At 38.7% G+C, this 22095-nt stretch overlaps 1 protein-coding gene across 1 annotated transcript in view; it reads right to left on the minus strand.

Moving 5' to 3' along the window:
* tmem117 (transmembrane protein 117) overlaps positions 1 to 22095 on the minus strand; it is a 60184-nt gene that overhangs the window by 9964 nt on the left and 28125 nt on the right. Inside the window, exons 3-5 of the mRNA XM_053514008.1 lie at positions 8037 to 8136; positions 3823 to 3920; positions 961 to 1120 (exon numbers count right to left, since the gene is read on the minus strand). Of these exons, the coding sequence (XP_053369983.1) occupies positions 961 to 1120; positions 3823 to 3920; positions 8037 to 8136 (358 nt within the window). The remainder of the gene's footprint in view (positions 1 to 960; positions 1121 to 3822; positions 3921 to 8036; positions 8137 to 22095) is intronic.

Genomic DNA, 22095 nt, shown 5'->3' on the forward strand with positions numbered 1-22095 from the left:
CTGGTACACAGAGGATTTATAGTCGACCCAGTGAGTGCAAGGTGCTCAGGTCCTGTGGATGCAAAACAAGCCCAGATCATCACCCCTGCAACCAAAATAGGTGTTCCTGTTAAAATGCTGTTTTTTCAGCATTTTTTTGTGTTTTTTTTACCAAACATTGCCCTGGGCGTTAGGACATTGTTTCAGAAGTCTTGTGGTTTGGTCAGATGCAGAAAATCACAGCCATACCATGTTCCTTTTTGACAAGAGACTTTCTGCTGGCGACACTTCCAAACAAACCAGGTCTTTTCCAAATGGTTTCCAATGGTTCCAAATGTCACATTATGGTGAAAACTTTTTTTTATTTGTAATATAAAAGGAAATGCAGTCATATAAAATTCTAACTTCTCATGTGGTGGTGCAACAACCCAAAGAAGCATAAGCTTCCCTTTATTTTCTGTGGAATGCTAAGCAGCAATTAAAAGCATCACAGCATTAGCTAGCAGATTTGGTAGAGATGGCGCAATCAGGTTGAACACATTTTTCAATATAATATAGTGAATAAAATTTGCTCAACCAAAAACTTTAAAATGTTAAAGTTTGAAAAGTGCGTACAATTATTAGGGAGTTAATTCTATAATACAGACTTGCAGAAACATAAGGTGAATATTCACATATACTAGTATTCTTCTCTTAAGGGACTGGGCACACTTAAAAGCAAAAGATAACATTATCATGTGCATAAATTAGTGACACATTATAGCGTTCCACAGTTATGCATAAATCATTTGGAGAAAACCTAAAAACACACACAGAGGATTCTTATAACTTTGAGATCATCAAATACATGCATAATGCAAAAACTATAACTGTTTCAGAGAGTGTATAGAGAGAGAGTAAGCAAAAAGGAAGGGGGAAACGAAAGTCAAGGAAAAGGCATGAAAAAGGAAAAACATAAGAGTTAACTGGACAGAGCTTCACCTGCATGACAATGAGGAGGTCGAAGACAAGAATAAAGGAGGCAAGGAAGGCGCGCGAGACTTCGTCGCTGGGTAAGAACCCTCGGTTCAGATTATCCCAACTAATCCAATCTGTACTGATAACCAATACCACCACAGAGGTCAGGGAAAATAAAACTGTCCTGAAAGAGAGATATATAGACAAAGAGAGAGAGAGAATTGTGTAAGTTTTCTGCTGACATGGTAATCTGTGGTACTATGCAGTTGTTCTTATAAAAAAAAGAGAACTTATATGCAGTATTATAAATTCTGATCTCTCACTGTTCATTAGAAATAAGAGAGCTAAATTAATCTTGTATGCAACAGTTAAAAAAAATAAAAGCTAGCAGAAATAAGATCTTAACTAGACATTGTTAGAAAAAACACAAATTAGCTATTTATCCTTGCATACAATTTGCAATTTTTCTATTAAGTATAAGTGTTCAGTTTGTTCAAAGTATCATTTATGTTTAATTAGGCATTCTATTAATACACTCTTTACCCCTCATTCCTTGCCAAATGCATCAGAATGCAAAATTAACAGTTACTGGACAAAAGGCCAAGTTTGGGTATGTACAGTATGTAGTTTAGAAACAAATCTGTAGAAGTAAAGAGAATAATAAAAGTAAATAATTAGTCATTTGTTTTTATGCCCTGTGTCTTTATCAAGTATGCCGAGATAACCTATGATGCTGAACAATCAATTTTGGACACAATTTAGTTCCCTTTCACACTGAGATCTAGCATTATTCTAAAGTGAAATAAAAGTCTTCATAATATCCAAAGAGAAAATCCAAGGTCCCCCTATTTAACATTACACCTCACCGCTTTCCTTCTTCTACCCTGCACTTCCCTGTTGTAAGCAGCTGATGTTAAGGAGGTAAGTGAGATGGTACGAGAAGTCTAGAATGGCATGAAGAATAACTAATGCTTGAAATTAAGCAGCACTTAGTACAATTTATCCATGTTTTTCAAATATATCTGATTAGCTACACAGCATCACATAGCAGCATGGAAGACTTAATAACTCTCACTGCATGGTTGTAGTCATACTGTCTGTTGTTGTTAGTGTGTCGGCTGCTCCCATCAAGGGGTCGCCACAGCGGACCATCTGACCCACATAACAACTTGGCACAAGTTTTATGCCGGATGCGCTTCCGGGCACAACCTTCCCACTTTATTTGGGCTTGGTACCCGTTGTAGACTTGTTGGGACCCGCCGTAGCTATATGATAAAAAAATATCTGTATACAGTGTCAGTGAATTTTACTTTGAATTGGGAGCATTATTCATTTAGGAAGCATGCTTGTACATCAAAGCACTTGTATATCAAAACAAATCCCCCTTAAGAAATAATGGAAAATCTAGTGTTACATCTCACAACCCAAGAATATTCATATAAAAACAATCAATACAAAATATAAAGTAAAAAAATAAAACAAATTAACCTGCACTTTACTTTTGAAAAGAAACATGGCTGAAGTAGGGAGGAGGAGTGGGCGCTACTGTGTAGGACGACTTTCACACGCACACGGTGCCAGAGGTGGGTAGTGAGTTACATTTACTCCGTTACATATACCTGAGTACATTTTTGAAGAAAAAAGTACTTCTATAAGTAGTTTTACTGTACCATATTATTTACTGTTACCTGAGTAGATTTGTAAAGAGGAAACGCTACTCTTACTCCTCTACATTCGGCTACACTTGATTTGTTACTTTTCTAACTATTTATTCTACACATGCAGCCAGTAGATCTACTGCATGACTTTTTCACCAACTAGAGGCAGCAACAATAATCACATGACTCTGTTTGACCAATCAACCACAATAACAATAACCACATGTAGTCACATGACCACACACTAACTGGCGCATAGTGAGGGAAAAAATCTTTAGCTGGCATCATTTACAAAGCATTTTTCGCTTGCAATATATATATATAGTCAAAGTGCATGTGTACTACAGTACTCGCATTTCAAGACCTAGCTTGTTTATCAAGGTAAAATTTCTTTAAAAATTTGTTCACAAACCAAGGTTCTACTGTATATGATAATATCCATTTTTATTCATTCATTAAGAATATTCACAGAAAACATTTCTTCCAGTTTTCTTCCAGTTATTGTGACATGGTCATGGGCGTGCAAATATTATTTTACAGTGACTTTAAACGTGTGAACTTTAACTATCCATTTCATGATGTAAGATAATTACTGGTCATAGCTTCTAAGTTTATTGGTGGTTTAGTGTTAGGCGTCTTGGGTGCCGTGTGGAAAGCCCGGGTTCGGTTCCAAAACCCAAACCCAGCCACTAAGTTGCAGGGCATCCTTGGTGTTGATCCCAGGCCTGAATAAAATTGGAGGATTGCCCCAGGAAGGGCATCTGTTGTAAATCCTGTGCCAAGTTAAATGTGTGGATCGGATTGTCTGCTGTGACATCCCCTTTGTGGTTAGTTAAAGTGTACTTCTTATTAACACTGGCTATAGCAAAAATACCACCATGTTCTATTTGATTCATGATTAGTGTAAAGACTTGTATAAGAAATTACTTTTCCTTGAACTAATACTTTAAAGCAACACATTTAAACTTCCGAAGAAAAACTTCTGTACAGCTGAATGGAGTCCGTAAGCTGATTTGCTGCCAGTAAAGTTCGACACAGCTACATGCACAAACACACAAATGCACCTAACATTTATTACAGTCTACTATGGCCACTTTTCAGCAAACATCCTCCAACTGGTTTACAGAAATAATAGTATCTCACACACTGCTGCCTGTTGATTTGACACGGCTGTCATGTTTTCCCCAGAAATCCATCACCTTAGGGAGAGAATCATCCTGTAGCTCACCAGAAGAGCACGATTCTGTTGTTGCCCTGTTTCCAGAAGCGCCGAGCTGCTCGTCCCCAGTCCGGGTACAGCGAGTCTTGCAGCATCATGTCTGTCACCTGACAGAGAGAGAAAGAGAGAGAGAGAGAGAGAGAGAGAGAGAGAGATCTGTGATGGTAATTCTGTGCAAATGTGATGTAACTATTCTTAATACTGGCCATACTAATTTACTATGTCTAAACTTATAAACATATTAACTCTAAACAGTGATTATCTAATATGTTCTATCATCAGATTAAGATTATTAAATAAAAATGGTATCTGTTTTTTGACATAAAATGTTGCTTATTTTTAATATCCATGTCTAGTGCTTACCCTGACATTATAGATACACATCATGCGCACCTTTTTATACTGTTAATGCCTGGAAAACCAATTTTAAACCATACCATATGCTGCTTCAAGTATCGGCATATAAAAGCCGTTAAACTGTGTTTTATTTCAACTTGGAGTCGTTGCTTTTTTAATTCCCAAATACTTGAACCTGCGGAAGCATATTTGGAATATTATAATAAAACATTTTATTGTTGCATCCACCACTGGAATATTACAATCACAGACAATAAAAGTTACAGTAGTTGTTAATTAATTGTTTGTATTGAAGTCTGCCGCACAGACAATCGAGCTCCCTGTAGATGGATTTCATAGTCAGAGCACGCTTTTGCTGTCAAAAGTTTACTGCTGTTTGGGAAAAAATATCACCCGTGAGGAATCAGTAAAAGTAATTAAACTCAGCCGCCTCTCTATCCCTCTCCGGTCCTGTCTCCCTCTGGTTCTCTCTTTTTCTATGCAAATCTGGCCTTTTCAGGATGACACATTTTGTCCAAGGTTAGTGTGTCGATAGATTAGTGTGCCCTCAGGCAAGAGCACAGCATGTCTTCTCACTGGGGAGAGACTGGCATCAAATCTCTGTGCTACAGCAAACAGTGTGAAACTAACTGTGTGTGTGTTTATGTGGTTGTGTGTCTGTGTGTGTGTGCACTTGCGTGTGTGTGTTTGTGTGTGTGTATGTGTGTGTGTCCTTCTTGGACCATGAACCCCCCCCCCATTAAAAAAGCCAAAGCCCCACAGAGGAGAATGGGAGGTCATTGTGAGAGAGCTGTGTTGAATTAATGGAATGAAAAAAGCCTTGTAACGTCTCGATTCAGCACTTTCAGGGGCTGTTTGCTCTTTCTCCTCTCTCTCTCATACAAACTGTATCTCTCACTCTTTCTCAAACTCTTTTCTTTTCCTCCCTGTCAGGCATACTAATATAATGTAGGCAGCATAGGGTTGTCAAAGCTGAGCCCCATCCTCACCCACACATTCACATTTATGCATACACAAACACACACTGTCACACGAACATACACATAAACAGTCCAAACTGACAGGGCTACTCATCCTCTACAGACACTTCTGTCCCCTAGGATCCCTAACTCAGCCGAGATGAGACGGGAGACATGAGCATGTCATGCTCGTGTGTGACTAAGAATGACCCTTGCTCGTGATCAAGTATAAGCCTCATTAAACATCTTTTATCCTGAGTTGTTCAGACTTCGTCGTATTAGATCCTAATTTCATCACAGAAATGTATACTTGACTATATATTTAAATCATTTGTCTATTAAACAAGAAATAAAAAAAAAGGTGCATGAATAAAGAAATCATTCTGACACATGACCTAATGGTTTTGAATAAATGTCTATAATGTGTCTATTAATTCGAGCTCAATTCTACACCATGTGATGTCCATGTATGGCAACTGGCATCATACAAACACATAGCACTTTATTTCTCATTCATGCAAGTATCTATTTCATTCAATTGTGTGGCAGCAGTGCAGTGAATAACATCATACAGATACAGGACAGCAGCTTTAGATAATGCTTACATCAAACATCAGAATGGAGGAAAAATGTGGCAGAATCTTTTGGCTGTGGCATGATTGCTGGTGCCAAACAGGCTGGGTTAAGCAGTTCTGTAACTGCTGATCTCCTGGGATTTTCGCTCAGAAAGGTCTCTAGAGTCTCTAGTCTTTACTCCGAATGGTGCAATAAAGGGAAATGCATCCAGAGAGTAGCAGTTCTGGGGGCAGAATGGTCTTGTTGATGAAGGAGGTCATCAGAGAATGGTCAGAGCAGTTCAAGCTGACAGAAAGGCTATAGTAACTCAGATAACCACTTTGTACAACTGTGATGAGCAGAAGACCATCAGGTTCAACTTTGATCAGCCAAGAACAGAAAGCTGAGCCTGCAGTAAGGACTGATGTGATGAATCTGCTGAGGCTCACAGATGGTAGGCATGAATCAGTGGACCTGCCCTGCTTTGTGTTGACAATCCAGCCTGGTGGAGGTGGTGTAATGGTGTGGGGAATGTTTCACTGGCACATTTTTGCCTCGTTCATACCAATCAATCATAGCTTGAATGCCACAGGCTATTTGAGTATTGTTGTTGTCCATGTGCATCCCTTCAGGCCAACAACTTACACCTTCTAATGGCCACATCTAGCATGAAAATGCAGCATGTCACAAAGCGAAAGTTGTTTCAAATTGGATCCGTGGGGGGGGGGGGGGGGATTAGCTTGTCTGCTGGTATCATAATGTGCATGCTTTTGAGAAATATTACCAATAATTATAACAAGACTGTGGGATGGATAAAAAATTTTTTGTGGGCTTCTTTTATTTTGTTTTATGTAACAATTATTCATGATAAACTTCATTTGAATGCTGTCTACACCGCGTATAGACACTAGACAGCATCGCCTATGGTTAATATAATAATTTATTAATTCAAAATAAAATGTTAATAAATTCTAATACTATGCATGCTCAAGCAGGTTTGTTTACGCATTGAACTCGTCGTTTGTTCTTTTCTTTTTTTTTGATGGATTAACATTTTTAACATAATAAATTCACAGATCCATCAGATAGGCTACTGTCTGTTAATGTTTATTTAAGATGTTACAGACTTGTCATAGCCATTCAGACTGCTCAAGAAAAGACACAAGAGAACTATTCTGTGAATGATGTGGGGTTGACGATTAGCTACCACTTAACTAGCGTTAGCAATATGATCTTGAGGTAGTAACAGACTTACTCTGTTTGGCAGTCTTTTTGAACATATGTTCAATATTCTGTGATAATGACGCTGCTGCCTGCGTTCTCTTCAGTCTCTCCTGCTCTTTTCGACCCATATTATACACCGCTGGATGCCGCCTCACAGATTTAGAAAACGCCAGTTGCTGCGCAGACTTGTCACATGTCGCGTTTTTTTTTTTTGTAAATTGTTTTGTAATAAAGTGTTATTTTAAATAATGCCGAACAATTTTAATCTGTCTCAAAAAAAAAAAATTATAATAAAAAAATTTCAGGACCTTTGGCAGTGGGGGGTGGGTCGTTCGAACCACCCGAACCCCCCTGTCTATGGGCCTGCAATAGAGTAACTTTGGGATGTGATAGAGCTGGGGATGTTCCTGAAAAATTCTCAGGAACTGTGTGAAAAAATCATGTCAGCATGGACAAGGGTCTCAAAGGAATGTTTCCAACATCACATGGAATTAAATGCCATAAAGAATTGAGGAAAGAATTGTTTCGAGAGCAAAGGCAGGCCTTACCCAGTAAGTATAGTGTTCTTTAAAAAGTGCTTAATGAGGGTATTTCACATTTTAGTGAAACATTTATTTTTTTTTAAACAAAGATGTACAGTACTGTATTACTTCAATCTGAACTACACTATCGCAGCCAAAAGTACAACACTTTGCCATCATGCCCATATGTGCTTGTTAAACTAATTCCTGTTCTTAGTCCCTCAGGGGGTGAAAGAAAAAAAAAGCAAACAAAAAAAAAATCTATAAAATGAGTTGATAAACAAAAAAATTATATACTATTAAAAATGTGCTATGTGAAAAAATTGCAATAAAATGAAATGTCATGACATTTTATATGAATATCTTTGCTCACTTATTTATGAATTTCAGTAATTATTTCTTTCAAGATATTAAATTCAATTAGCATCAAAATGCCTGATTAAATTTCAATCCAATAAATTATAAAACTAAGAAAAAGTATTACACCACTATATTTCACTACAAAAACACTCATTTCTGTGCACTGGTTTCTGTGGTTTAGCATTTAATCTAGTTGTCAGCTGTTATGGTACAGTAGGTGAAGTAGAGGTGTTAGAAACTACATTACCATCCACGCCGTCACAAAGTCTCCCATCCACGTACCAACGGCAGCCATTTTCATAAAGCTCTCATTCCTTATGCCCATGTACTCTGTGACCATGTGAGTGCTGCGAAGACAGACAGAGAGGGAGGAGGTGAGGAGGTGAGGAATATACTGTAGTTTTATGAAAGGATGTGAAAAAAGGCCAGAATTGGTCTTTAAGTGTCATGAAGTACATGAACCCTTTCCACTTTCCTCCACACACAAAGCAAAAACTCAAACATTTTATGTGTAGAATCAGACACTGGCTCTTTAGCTAATTTTATAATCACACCTTACAAAACCCTCCACCCTGACTGGAGCTTAATCTTGGCCATTAAAAATGACACTGAAAATAGCCAGAGCCAATAAACTTGTGACGGCAGCCGGTTTTGCGTCGGATCTGCTGATGATGGAAGGAACGTGGCTGACCCTGCATCCTCCTGTCTCCCTCCCAGCACTAAGGTACTAATGTCATTATCCTATTAACGAACACAGGCAGCTTTACCGAGCTCTCATCTTAATGAATGCCAATTATCCGTCCCTTCCTCTTTCCATTAGCTGACATTTCCTCCACATAGCAGGCCATAACATACACTCAGATGTTAAAGAACGAGCTTGCAATGTGATTATTATTCAACAACACACCTTACACCACACTCATTTTCTCTTTATTCATTCATGTGTCTCACTGTACAAACACAATATTGCATCAAACAGACTGGCAAACTGCCATAACTGTCCATGCGTGATGTATTAAGTGCATCTATAGTCCATTGTTTAAGACTACCGGGCAGCCCCTCATTAGAGCGAAAGTGAGAGGCGTTGATGCTGATGCACTTTGCTTGTGCATAAAGTCTGTGTGATTGGAATGCAGATTTGTCACACTGTTAAGACACTTTAGAACACCTTCTCCATCTGGAACATTGCCAGTCTCTATAATAATCCGACAGGGAGTCCTTGACATATACTGATCGATAAATCTGAAGCGCTCCCCCCTCCCCCAAGTCCCTGCAACATACTGTATTGTACTTAAACTGCGTACAGACTTCTAGCAAGAGGAAAAGCAATTCTTGATTTTTTTTTCTTTCTTCATACAACAGGATGGATCTGTGCAGTGTTTATTCTTAAATTCCCCTCCCATCATTTTTTTTGTGTCTGAACATCTTTAAAAAAAAAAATTCCCATACCCCATGTGATAAAAGCCTGGGGGTTGACTTATTCATAAAGGCTGAAATTTTAATGCAGTACCAAGTCTAGTGGTCTAATGAAGGAAGTTATGTGTGCTGAAACATCAGTGCAATATTTCTCTCAGTTACTATCCCTCTCTTTCTTACACACAAACACACACACTATTCAAGTGAATCACACAAACACCACCCAGTTGCCTTATTTAAAGAGAAATAAACTAAACTAGTTTCTCCAGGCCCGCAGTTGATCAATGGTACTTTCATATTACCATAATGAACCATAACAAAAAGAACTAGGAAAGGAGACCTTGGCATAAATGACATAGACTGCCTTTGCATCGCTGCCTTTGGTGTAAAACTCCTGTACATTCAGCCATCACCTGAGTAAATACACAGTAAACATACCACTGCTGCTACAATAATCCTGTTTTAGACGTGATGTGCAGGAGGAGCTGGTTTAACCATCAGTGTCTTTAAACCACTATTGACATTGTGGTGCACGTATTCGGGGACATTTATACATCCCTTCCAAAAAAAAATCAATATCTCAGTAAACTTAAAACTTACTATGTTTATTCAAATTCAGATTTTATTTGTCACATACAGTCATACACAGTATGATATGCAGTGAAATGCTTATACAAGTATAAAATAAGAGAAAAGATTTTACAAATATAGAAAACTATGGAACAAACTTGGCTATAAAAAAATGACATCATGTATAAATAGTAATATACTGTAACGGGTTCGACCCTTTTTTTACGGGCACCACCATAAAGCACAGACACGAAGTGAGGTCTCACGGGAAAAAGGAAAGAATGTCCGTGTGCAGGTCTGGTGGGCAGTGCCCCGCTGGTTGGTGAGCGGTGGACAGTGGGCAGAATGGAAGCGTGGGCCCACGTGGACAGCAGCTCCTGTCTCCGTCCGCTCGCGCTGACTCTGCTCTGGGCGGATGGCCGGACTCGCCTCTTTGAAGTCCCTGGGGCGCGTTCCATTGCTCCACTTGCATGCTGCTCTTCTGCATTGTAGCACGCGCATGTCGCACTCACACCGCTTAGTAAAGTCCTTGGCAACCCAACAGACACCGAGCTACTTGTGTTTTATAGTGCGGGGAGAAGCCTGGGATTATTAGCAGCGATAGCTCACCAGCCTAGCGGCGATAGCTCACCTGCCTAATTCCGCGGCCCCGCTCCTTTCCATACGAAGGGGAGGCCGCCTAGCTAGTAAGCTTTGAAATGAGCGAGGAGCGATATTAATTTGGGCGCACGGCCATCACAGGCGCACGCCGTAACAATAACAATAAAGTAAATAAAAAAAAAAAGGATACAAGTGTGGTATAGAAACCATGTCCAGTCATAAGCAAGACAATGTGCAATGCGCAGAATGTGCCGAATAATGTGCAAAGTCAAGTTTATAGTTCAAAGTTGTGCATTAATATGTGTGTGTGTAATGTGCATATTAATGACCTGTAAGATTAATCTGACAAAGCAAAAAAGAGACCTATGTGGTGTTGTTTGGAGATAAGGCTAGTCTAGGATGCCTAATACTGTCTCACACACATGCCTGTACGCTTGCACATACAGTACTGTATAGACACTCATTCACTCACTCAATGTCTATAGTGGTTTATCCTGTATACAGTATCCAAGCACCCTGGGGCCTGGATCCTTTCATAGGAGACTTAGGGCACAGGGTGGGGTACACCCTGGACAGGGTGCCAATCCATCGCAGGGAACACACACACAAATTCGCGCTCATTCACACACTACGCTAATTTTTAAATGCCAAACTGTGGTTAAGTGGTTAGCATTGTCACCTTGTACCTACATGGTCCGAGTTCGATCCCCACCTTGGTGTCTGTGTGCATGGAGTTTGCATGTTCTCCTTGTGCTTTGTGGGTTTCCCCCGTGTACTCCAGTTTCCTCCCACATGACTATGACATGCAAATAAGGCTAACTGGCATCCCCAAATTGCCCTTAGCGCTTTTAACAATGGTCATTATGGCTAAGCTTCTTTAAAGAATTAAAATGAAAATTAGGGAAATGAGTTAGGGTAATATGTATAAATCCAAATGATCGGATTGTCCCTGATGGTAACAGTTGCAAGAAAAACTTCCTGAGATAGCAACAGGACGAAATGTTGAGATGAACCAGACTCAGCAGGAAAGCAATTCTCAGGTCTTGTGTACATACTGTAGCACTTGTTTTTTTTTTTCTTGAGTGCAATAAATGTTTTTCGTTGAAAATGAGAATCGTGTAAGACAATCATTATCTCAATTCCAATGGAGAAAAAATTGTGATTCACATTTTTAGCAAGAATTTGTGCAGCCCTACCATACAGGTGTCCATTACTGGTTAGAAAGGATCTGAGTGAAAGGGGAGAGTAATTTCATCCAATCTGTCAGGATCTCCCTACAAAAGGGTGTCATTTCATAATCTTTTGACATTTCAGCAATACTGTAGGAAACAGTCAGTCAATCAGTAAGCAACATTTAAATATAAATATATATATATTTTTAATTAAATTCAATTATATTTATACAATTGAATTTAATATATATTGCTTTAAACAATGGTGATTGTCTCAAAGCAGCTTTACAAAATGAAAACAAAAATTTATGGAAGTGTGTATTAGTGATAAAAAAATATGTTTTAGATAATAATGAGATTGTTCCTGATGAGCAAGCCAAGGGTGTCGACGACAGTGACAAGGAAAAACTCAGTGAGGTGGCAATAGGAAGAAACCTTGAGAGGAACCAGACTCAACTGTTATATAACATCATGTGTGTTAGGCTGCTGGAAGTTCAGTATAATAGAAGTTGTCTAAGTTATCATGGTGTCCAATTCAGCACAGGGATGAGTCAGCAGGTGCAGAGGACAGAGAGCTCAGGAGCAGCATGTGTAGATCCAAACCATCATGAAGCAGAATACAGCTGGAGCTGGTCCTTCTTTGGATGCCTCAGGATCCTCGCAAGGTTGGCCTTTGTCTACTGGAGCTGGCACAATCTCCAGATGCCTCAGAATAGGTAGGAAAATAAAGAACCTATATATATATATATATATATTATCAGTTGTATCAGTTCCCATTACAAAATTGGGAAAATTAAAGTTAGTTGAACCAGTAATAAGAATGGAGAAAGAGAAATTACCATAATGTTGAGGTTATTCACTAAACAACAACTTAGCAGCCTTTTGGGATTGTACCAAAATGTGTATACAAAGCAGCATTTGCCTAAGGCTCTTGTGTTAATTAGAACCTCCAGCATATAGGCTCATGGAAATCAGGCCTAGTACACAGGCTCTGTTGAAAGGGGACCCAACTGTTCTGGTTTATTTTGGAGATTAAAGATCCTGATTGTTGCTTTCGCCTCAACAACACAAGAAATTGCTCAATTGCATAGTCATTCTCTTTAGCACTTTTTCATTAGTGAAAAAAAAAAATTCTGAGTCCTCCATAGATCATGGTCGTGACCAGATTACAAATGAATCTGAACATATTCCTGTGTAGTCTGTCCAAGCACATCATACACCACTTGTAACACAAGCCCATGGGCCTAGAGGACTCCAACCATGCATATTAATATGCATGTGCTAATTCTTCAGTCTCAAGCCTGATGCCTGATGCTGCAGAGCTCTCGCTCATCAAGCCTACTCACATGCTGAAGAGATCAACTGAATTAGGGTAATTAAAGTTTTCTGGTTATTTGTCTTTGCTTGGCATTACAACACGAATGTACTCTACATTTAATGTAAATGTCCTTCACTTGATTTCAAAGGGGGCAGGCATCTTCCCATCTGGTTAATTTGCATGATGAAGATGGGTGAAAATGCATCCCAACTACTTAGAGTCTAATTATAATAGTTATGTGGTGTCTCAAGGTTCTTTTCCGCTACACTGAAAGCCATCTCTATGGAGTCCTGGTGCAGCTACGGCACCATCATTCAACAACATTTTCCATCAACCCGATAGATTTTCGCTTCAGAAAGTCTCTGAAGTCCTCGTTTGCTCTCCCTCCCAGGCTCCTTGAAGCTCTTTACAGGAGAACGGAAACTTAGCATAAAGTATGCACTGCATAATGAATGTAATAAAAAAAATGAACACGTCAAAGTTGAAGAAGTCCAAATGAACCTAGTGTGAATATCAATATCTCATTATCACAGACACCTGCTGTATTTAAAATTCCAATCAGCCACTGAACAGAAACGCATTTAACACCATTTATGGTAGGCAATTAGACACTAAATAACCAAACTCAAATTAAAAATAAATTAAAACAGAGGGATGTATTTTTGCTCTTCTCCAGCGGGACTAGGATGGTGCACCGTATTTAGAAGTGTCACGCAGAGAAATTTATGGGAAATGTTTAACATTACAACTGACAGCAAACAGGGTTGAAAGGATGTAATTTATGACAATACCCGCTGTTAAAACCATACTATGATGGGAATATTCAGTTGTAATTCAGGATTCTGTAGACTGCAACACTCACACACACACACACACACTTTTTTCACCCAGATACAATCCGACATTCTTGATGTATAGCTCTAGCTGTATGTATATCTGGTGTTCCCAAGGGACCCACCCTCGTTGTCACAATAACAATTGCCCCTCCTGAGCCACACCTCCCTCTGCTTTGGCCCTGCCCACTGGCCTAGTTAGCTCCACAGCTAATGTTTTGTTGGGAGAAGTAGTCCTGAGGAGCGAATGTGGGTCCCAGTTCAGTCACACTGAACACAAGATGCTTTTATATCTAGGATCATAACTACAGTCATGTTATGTGACTTTTTTCTGTCTTACAATAAAATCATGTATGCCTAGCCATCAGGTGCAGCCGTAAATAAAAGCTTGATCAAATTTCAATTTTATTCAATCATCAAATCAATTCCATTAATTGTTCAATGGTAAGTTTAAATTTGTTGTCTATCCATGACATTTTGTGTAACAATGCTTTAAAATAACACTGTTTTACAGCAGTTAAACAACACTGGCGATTTTTAGCCTATTGCACTAGGAGTGGGAGCAGAGACAGACTGTAGCATCCATAACCAGATGGGGTGTTAGAGTTTGTAGGTCAAGACGTTTTAAGCTCAGCACTTCAGGGCAGTGACCTTGTTAAATTTGACCCATTCTGCCCCTAGCTGCCCCTGCATGGGGGAGACATAAACTGATATATATCGCTCTCAGAGTGAGTGATGGTGAACTGGAGGAGGTGGTCTTCGAACCACAGAATACAAGCACTAATGAGTTCTGCTAGCTGTACACATGTGACTTATGTGTGGGAGGAAAAAAAAGGAGTGAACCAACACTGTGATTCTGACTAATCTAGCTATGTCTCTTCTAGTGCATTACCTTGCCCTCCTTTCTCTAGCTGAGAAAAGTGGGTAAAAAGCCCATTCTGTCTTTCTCTCTCTCTCTCCATCTGTTTCTCCTCTATTCATTGGTCTCTCTCTCTCTCTCAGTGTTTTTTTTCTCTGCCTTCCCTCAACCCCCTCCTTATCATCTCTGCCTCGCCATCACTCAGGCCCATCTCATTCAACCTCTCACTCCTCCTTTCCTCCGTCCACCTTATTTTCTCCCTCTTGCAGATGTGTCACTCGGTCTATGCAGATTCCTCTCTCTCTCTACCAGGCACAGACGCACCATGGCTCTAAATCGGGCGTGATTAATGAGATCTCCACGCGCTGGGCGTTCTTAATTAAATAACACTGCTTAATTAGCAAATGATTTATGCCCATAATGGATGCCTTAAGATGAGGAAAAGGAGAAAGACTCCTCCTTTGTCGACCTCTTTTCCCTAAAGCTTACTCAATGAGCAGCGTGTACTATTCAGTGCCCCCCCCCCACCCCCCACCACCACTGATATGACAGCCTCGGTGAGCAAGCAAATGGACAGAGACAGAACGAGCCAGCAAGTGCAGGTTACTGTCCCGTGATGGTGTTCACTCAGACACTGACTCAAATCAGAATGAGTTACTAAGTGCTGCTGTGTGACAGCTTGAGCACTGAGAGACATGTTCATATTGTTCATATCAGTAATTCTGCTAATGGTCTGATTAGGCACTAAAGACTCTAACAATATGTACGTGCAAGGTCACTTAATATTGACAATGTGTTTTCCTGGCTTTAGGGCATTCAGTCTACTAACCAAACTACCCTCCCCCCCAAGTGTTTTTCAATTTTTGACATTGAAATATTTTCTGATTCTTTTTCTAGCAAAGATACATAAAGCAGTACATTTTTACTGTAGTGAAATTAACGCATAGACGTAAACACAGCACTTAACAACTGCCTTGACTAATGGCATTTTCCATTACACTTTACTGTTCTATAGTTTTGAAAAGAAATGAAAGCATTTTATATGAACCAGTATGAAGCTGTTTTACATCCTTATTATCGCCTTTACACCATCCTATAATTTACATTTTCATTCGATTTTAGTACAGCTCCACTTGTCATTCACATAAAGAAAAGGTGGGGGAGCTCCATTTCTCTGTGATCGCCCTAATTTAACCCCTGGCTAAACCTCGACACTGATGTTTCATAATGTTCGATCAAAGGGGTTTTATCTTGAGATGACTGCTAATATTTTGTTATGCAATCGAAAAAAAAAAAGCTACATTAGGAAGAACAAAAGCTTCTGTTCCAAACGGCTGACTGGTCTTTAACAACAATGACGATCTTATTACAATTTCTTAAAACGGTTTAAGCATTCTCCTAGCTCACACACATTTATAGTGCAATCTTATGTGTGACAGTAATGTGATTTATTCAATATAAGAGAAAGCATTAGGACGCATCTTCGGCTGAAATTTGATTTCGGCGCTGGTGGTTGAGGGGTGCTTGGTGAATGTTCCTCCCCCATCACCCCTGCGGGCTGGAAGGTCACGGAGAATAAAAGAATATCAATGAGATGAGATGAGAGGCAACAGATGCTGTCTGAGCAGAAAGACAGCAGGTGAGACAGACAGCCCTAACGTTCACACAAAAGAGAGGTGTGACAGGAAGACACACACACACAACATTGCTAAAAGTGAGTATATGCAAAACCTCAGACGTGGAGTTACTTACTGTAAAATATACACATACATATCTAATGCATATGCTACGAGAAAATGCACTTTAGAATGTAAACAATAAACAAATAACATACATATCTATTCAAATACCAGGCATTAAAAAAATCACAAAAAGATACAGAAATAGGAACAGTATAATAATTGTGACGGTGTGTATGCTGCCACCTTAAGAAGGAATAAAACTTTCAGCTAAACTGTGAAATAATCATAATTGTAACACTACCGGAAATCTCCAATAAGACATAGTCTTTTTGTTCCCTTCTTGTTCACCTGCTTACATGAAAGGTAATATATATATATATATATATATATATATATATATATATATATATATATATATATATATATACTATACTGTCCACACACACACACACAAATAAATTCCAGGGGTGTTGATTGACAGCCCTTTTGTTATTTCGTGAAAACAGTGGTGAATCAATTATAAATTCATTAGCTAGCCTACTGTGGAAATGAATTCCACATATGTTTGCCCAGTTGCTTGTATTGCTTGCCAGGAAATCCAATTATCTAGGCTAAAAAGCAGCAACTAATGTAATTTACCTCAAAAGTATGACAAGCTGATTTGTACAGTAATACAGACCCATAAGCAATTTTATTATGGTATGTATTCTGGTTTACTATGGTAAACTAGAGTGTAGCCCATAATATACTGCACCATAGTTTTACCATTGTATTTCAAAAATTACAGTGGTAGGCACCATAGGTCTTAATATAGTACCAGGATAGGTACTGTGGGCATCATGTTAATACTATGGTGTGTACCACAACACTGTGGTGAATACCATGTTACTTATTGGGTACCATAGTGGCTACGAAAATTCAGCGGTTATCTAAAATGGTATGTTTGTACCATGGTATATTTGTACCATATTAGATATGTTAACACTGGTATTTTATAGTCCAGACAGTAACACGTAATTATATGCAATATTTAAGTTTCAACAGTATGGTATTTAGTTAATGTTACATACAGTATATGCAATGGTACTATACTATATAAATATACTCAGCAAAAAAAGAAACGTCCCCTTTTCAGGACTGTGTATTTCAACAATAATGTTGTAAAAATCCAGATAACTTTACAGATCTTCATTGTAATGGGTTTAAACAATGTTTACCATAATCAATTAATTAACATGCACCTGTGGAATGGTCGTTAAGACCTTAACAGCTTACAGAAAGTAGGCATTTAAGGTCACAGTTCTAAAAATGCTGGACACTAAAGAGACTTGTCTACCGACTGTGAAAAACACCCAAAGAAAGATGCTCAGGGTCCCTGCTCATCTGCGTGAACGTGCATTAGGCATGCTGCAGGGAGGCATGAGGACTGCTGATGTGGCTAGGGCAATAAATTGCCATGTCCACACTGTGAGACGCCTAAGACAGCGCTACAGGAAGGACAGCTGATCATCCTCGCAGTGGAAGACCACGTGTAACAACACCTGCACAGGATCGGTACATCCGAATATCACACCTGCGTGACAGGTACAGGATGGCCACAACAACTGCCCGAGTCACACCAGGAACACACAATCCCTCCATCAGTGCTCAGACTGTCCGCAATAGGCAGTCCATGAGGAGGAGATGCACTGCAGTACTTTAAGCAGCTGGTGGCCACACCAGATACTGACTGGTACTTTTTTGAAAGATTTTTAGTTTATGTCTTATGGTGTTGACTCTTTTAGTGTTCATACAAGTATTTACACATTAAGTTTACTCAAAGTAAAAACAGTTGAAAGTCAGAGGACGTTTCTTTTTTTGCTGAGTATATTACCTTTATGGTACGGTGCATAATCATGTATAACATACAGTATTTTTGACAGGATTCTGATTTATTTATGTAGCCACAGTCTTGATCCTTCTTTTGTGATGAAAAACATGGTTTTCACAAAAAAGGCATAAAGCCTTTTGCTAATGTTGCAGCTTCGATCTGTGGTGTTCTCTCATCACTCATAAGAATGCTACTGGAATCTGACATGCACCTTTTTTTTTTTGCTCAACAAAGTGTTTAAATGCGAGGCAGCGGTGTGCTGTGAGAGCATTACAGTTGTTTAGCAATTTTATCACTGTTTTGTCATTGCCTTGCAGGAAGACTCTCTAGCAGCCATTCAATCTAATGAATGTGCCTATTAAAAAAAGTTGCTGAAATCCGAAATGACCCGGGTGCTTACAATAAGGATCTTTACAACTGCTTGACTCTATAGTGTACTGTTTAGATCATTGAAGATAATGATTTATATTCTCACTATTCGGTGTCATCCTGATGTTTTCGTTTGAGTCTGATTCCTCTTAAAGTTTCTTCTTCACATTGTCTCAAGGAGTTTTTCCTTCCCATTGTTGCCTCTGGCTTGCTCATTAGAGATAAATCTAAATATATATCCGGCTATTTTTTAAGCTGCTTTGTGACAAGGTCGATTGTTAAAAGCACTGTGTAAGTAAAATTCGATGCATCGAATTAACAACCATTCCATGGCCTTGGTGCATGTGCAGTAGGATACAGGGGTCGACAAAAATTGTTACACACCTTTTAGCTTTTAGGTCCTGAGAATAATATAAATTAACTGTACTGTAATATATTACTTTTCAATTTGTTGTGTTCAAGTTAAAATGGAACTTGTGATTAAATTTTTTGTAAATGTACAGTAGGTGTAAAATTTATTGACATTTATACAAGACCTTAAACACAGTAAGATGATAAGCCACATAGCCACCGTAAAACATCTAAATGGTGCAAACATTTTAATGGAGGCCATATGTCTTTAATGACGATGCCAGTCGAGGTGGCTCGAAGTCTACTGCAGTTGTTCTCATGAACAATTAGAGAGTGGAATGCCTGACCCTTGAAAAGTGATGGATAACCTGTCACCAACATGCAAAAAAGATGCATCTATCTGTGGGCTCTATACACTCAATCTTTCACGAACACCACCTGCACATTACAGGAACTCAGCTAGAAGTTATTGCTAATTCCCCCATACAGTCCTGATCTCGCTCTAAGTCATTTACATAGGTCTGGGTTATTTAAGCAATTCCTTGAAGGCCAGCATTTCAGACATGAAACAGGCAGTCCGATCATGGCTCTGCCGATCTGAAAAAACTTTCTACTTGAATGGTATCCAAGCACTAGTCAAACGCTGGGATTAGTGCATTAGTGTAGCAGAGAATTATACAGTATAGAGAAATAAAGGGAGTTTTTACTCTCATAACTATATTCTGTTATTCTGCGCAATTAAAAGTTGCAAACCGGTTTGGCTTGAACACCTCTCATAGGACAGTCATGAATCGGGTTATATCTATATAATCAACTCACATCCATCACAAACTTTCTCATGTTTACTGTCACCTGATTACTGATCTCATGAACCTGAAATATATTACACACACTCACAGTCATGGAATAAAATTACGCTCACCTCCACACTGAGGTTACAAAATATATGCTGTGTTGTTTATACCAGTTGCTACTGAGCCTTGTTGTTCTGAGTAATATCACTTTTTGACCTTGTTCCTGTTTTCCCGTAATGGCCTAGTTAATTGTATTTACTTACTGGATGACCATTGCCTGTTTAACGTCTCTAATTTACATGTTTGATTTAACTCCAGGTACTGTAGTTCTGTTGACCTGCACTTTTGTTCCTTACAATTTATAATCCCACTATACAGGGTCACCAAGAAAAGAACAGGTTTTTAAAATTAAGCTAAATTAAAATGGAAGTGGAATTTGATTTACTGTATATCAGCAGCTTACTTGACCATCAACTTACTTCACCATCATGTAACTATTAACAAAATGTAATGATACATATATGTATTTTCTATTGCAGGTAATACTGCTTTTTGGCTAATAAAATAAAGCAAAATGAAAGAGTTTTATTAATACTATCATAGTATTCAGTCAGACTAGTGTTTGCTTTACTTTTATACAACTAGAGAAGCATATTTTAGTAACATGAAAGCGATTGCGTCAGTAGGAGAATTCAGCAGTGGCTGACTACCCACGTGTCTGCAACAGACCTCCTGTAGAAAGCATGCTGGGCTTCCTACTTGTCTGCTGTCTACACATGTGTAAACATTAATTTCTTATGACAGAGCTAAACAATTCCTCACTGAGTGCTTGACAGGATAAACCAAAAAGTAAAGGATAAGAGGGAGGTGGAGAAAATAGACCATGGATAAGGAGGAAAACAGTTCAAAAGAGTACAGGCTCTGCAACGCAGGAGACATTCATTGTGCGTGATACATTTGCCTGCTGTGGCATAGCACCACCCTTTGGCAGCCATGTGTGCCGAACAAATTAACTGTTTTATACTATCAGGGGGACCAGAAACATAACAGTGGTTGTGCTAAATTCAATTGAGCTGTTGTAAAAACCTCAACAAAACTATACTGCAAAAAGATATGAGCACATGTACAGTACTTACCTCATGTCTGCAAAAAAATACACAAGACAGAGGAAACATTTTTGAAAAATGACCCTGTGTTGGCTACTCATGCATTTCATTCTGCATTCACAGATCAATTCTTTATTGACCGATAATATGCAGTGCAACGTTTCCTGTTTCTAAGCCAATCAGAGTGAATGCATATGATGGATGCCACTGTCACGGTTCAGAGCGTGTGAGAAATTATTTGGTCATACGAGAATGACCCCACAATTCACACTAAATGACCAAAATACAGCTTGACAACATGGCATTTGTTGGTCAGGCAAAAACAAAATGGGCATTTGTATCAATTATATGGGAAACAAATCATTTAGTCACCTTCTTTAGTGTTTTACTGAAATAGCAAATAATAATAATAATAATAATAATAATAATAGTGAACAACTTTATCTTAACAAGGTATTGAGTTAAAATCTCTATAGTGCTGTGTTCTTTTATGTATTTAAAATATATCACATTATTAGGTGTGATAAATGAACACAGCCAGGGATTTTATAAGCCATGTCAACAGGGTATTAAGTGTGTTTTTATGTTGAAAAACAACATGGTGACAGCTATCAGGCCATGTGCACATTAATGACCGGTGTTTTCTGTCAGCTGAGAGTAACCTTGGAGTGATGGACTGTGGTCATAACGGTCACGAACACACTCAATCTTCGAATCCCTTGTTTGTTCCCACATCGGAAACAAAAAACATCAGTGTGAAACCATGGCTCAGGCATAACAGCAGGCCATAAGTGGCACATACATCTTGCTTCATGATACGGAGCCAAAATGGCTACTGCAATATTTAAACGATCGAATGAAGACCTGTGTTTAAGAGGTGACTCTGTATCATCTATTTAAAAGCCTGTCCATATGGTAACACTGAAAAAAAATCACACGTCTCAAGACCACAGACTGCAGATAAAATTTAGTGTTGTATTATTAGTAACACATGGAAAACAAAATGCCACTTTGATAAATCTTTAATAAATCCAAGAATTTTTATCTTGTATTAGCTTCTAAGTAAAGAATATTAGCTAACTGCTTCTGAGTTAATAATATCAGCTAATTGTTTTCGAGTAAAGAACATTAGTTGAGTAGCTTAAAGCAAGGAGCATTAGCTGATTAGTTTGAGTAAAGAAGATTAGCTGATTAGCTAAGAGTAAACAATATTAGCTGCTTAGCTTCTGAGTAAAAAATATTAACTGATTAGCTCCTGAATAAATAATAGCAAGTCATAAGCCTCCTAGTAAAGAATTCTGATTAGCATCTGAGTAAATTAAATAACTGGATTAGCTTTTGAGTAAGGAATATTAGCTAAGGAACC

The sequence above is a fragment of the Clarias gariepinus genome, chromosome 2 (assembly GCF_024256425.1).
Source record: "Clarias gariepinus isolate MV-2021 ecotype Netherlands chromosome 2, CGAR_prim_01v2, whole genome shotgun sequence".
Taxonomy (NCBI): domain Eukaryota; kingdom Metazoa; phylum Chordata; class Actinopteri; order Siluriformes; family Clariidae; genus Clarias; species Clarias gariepinus.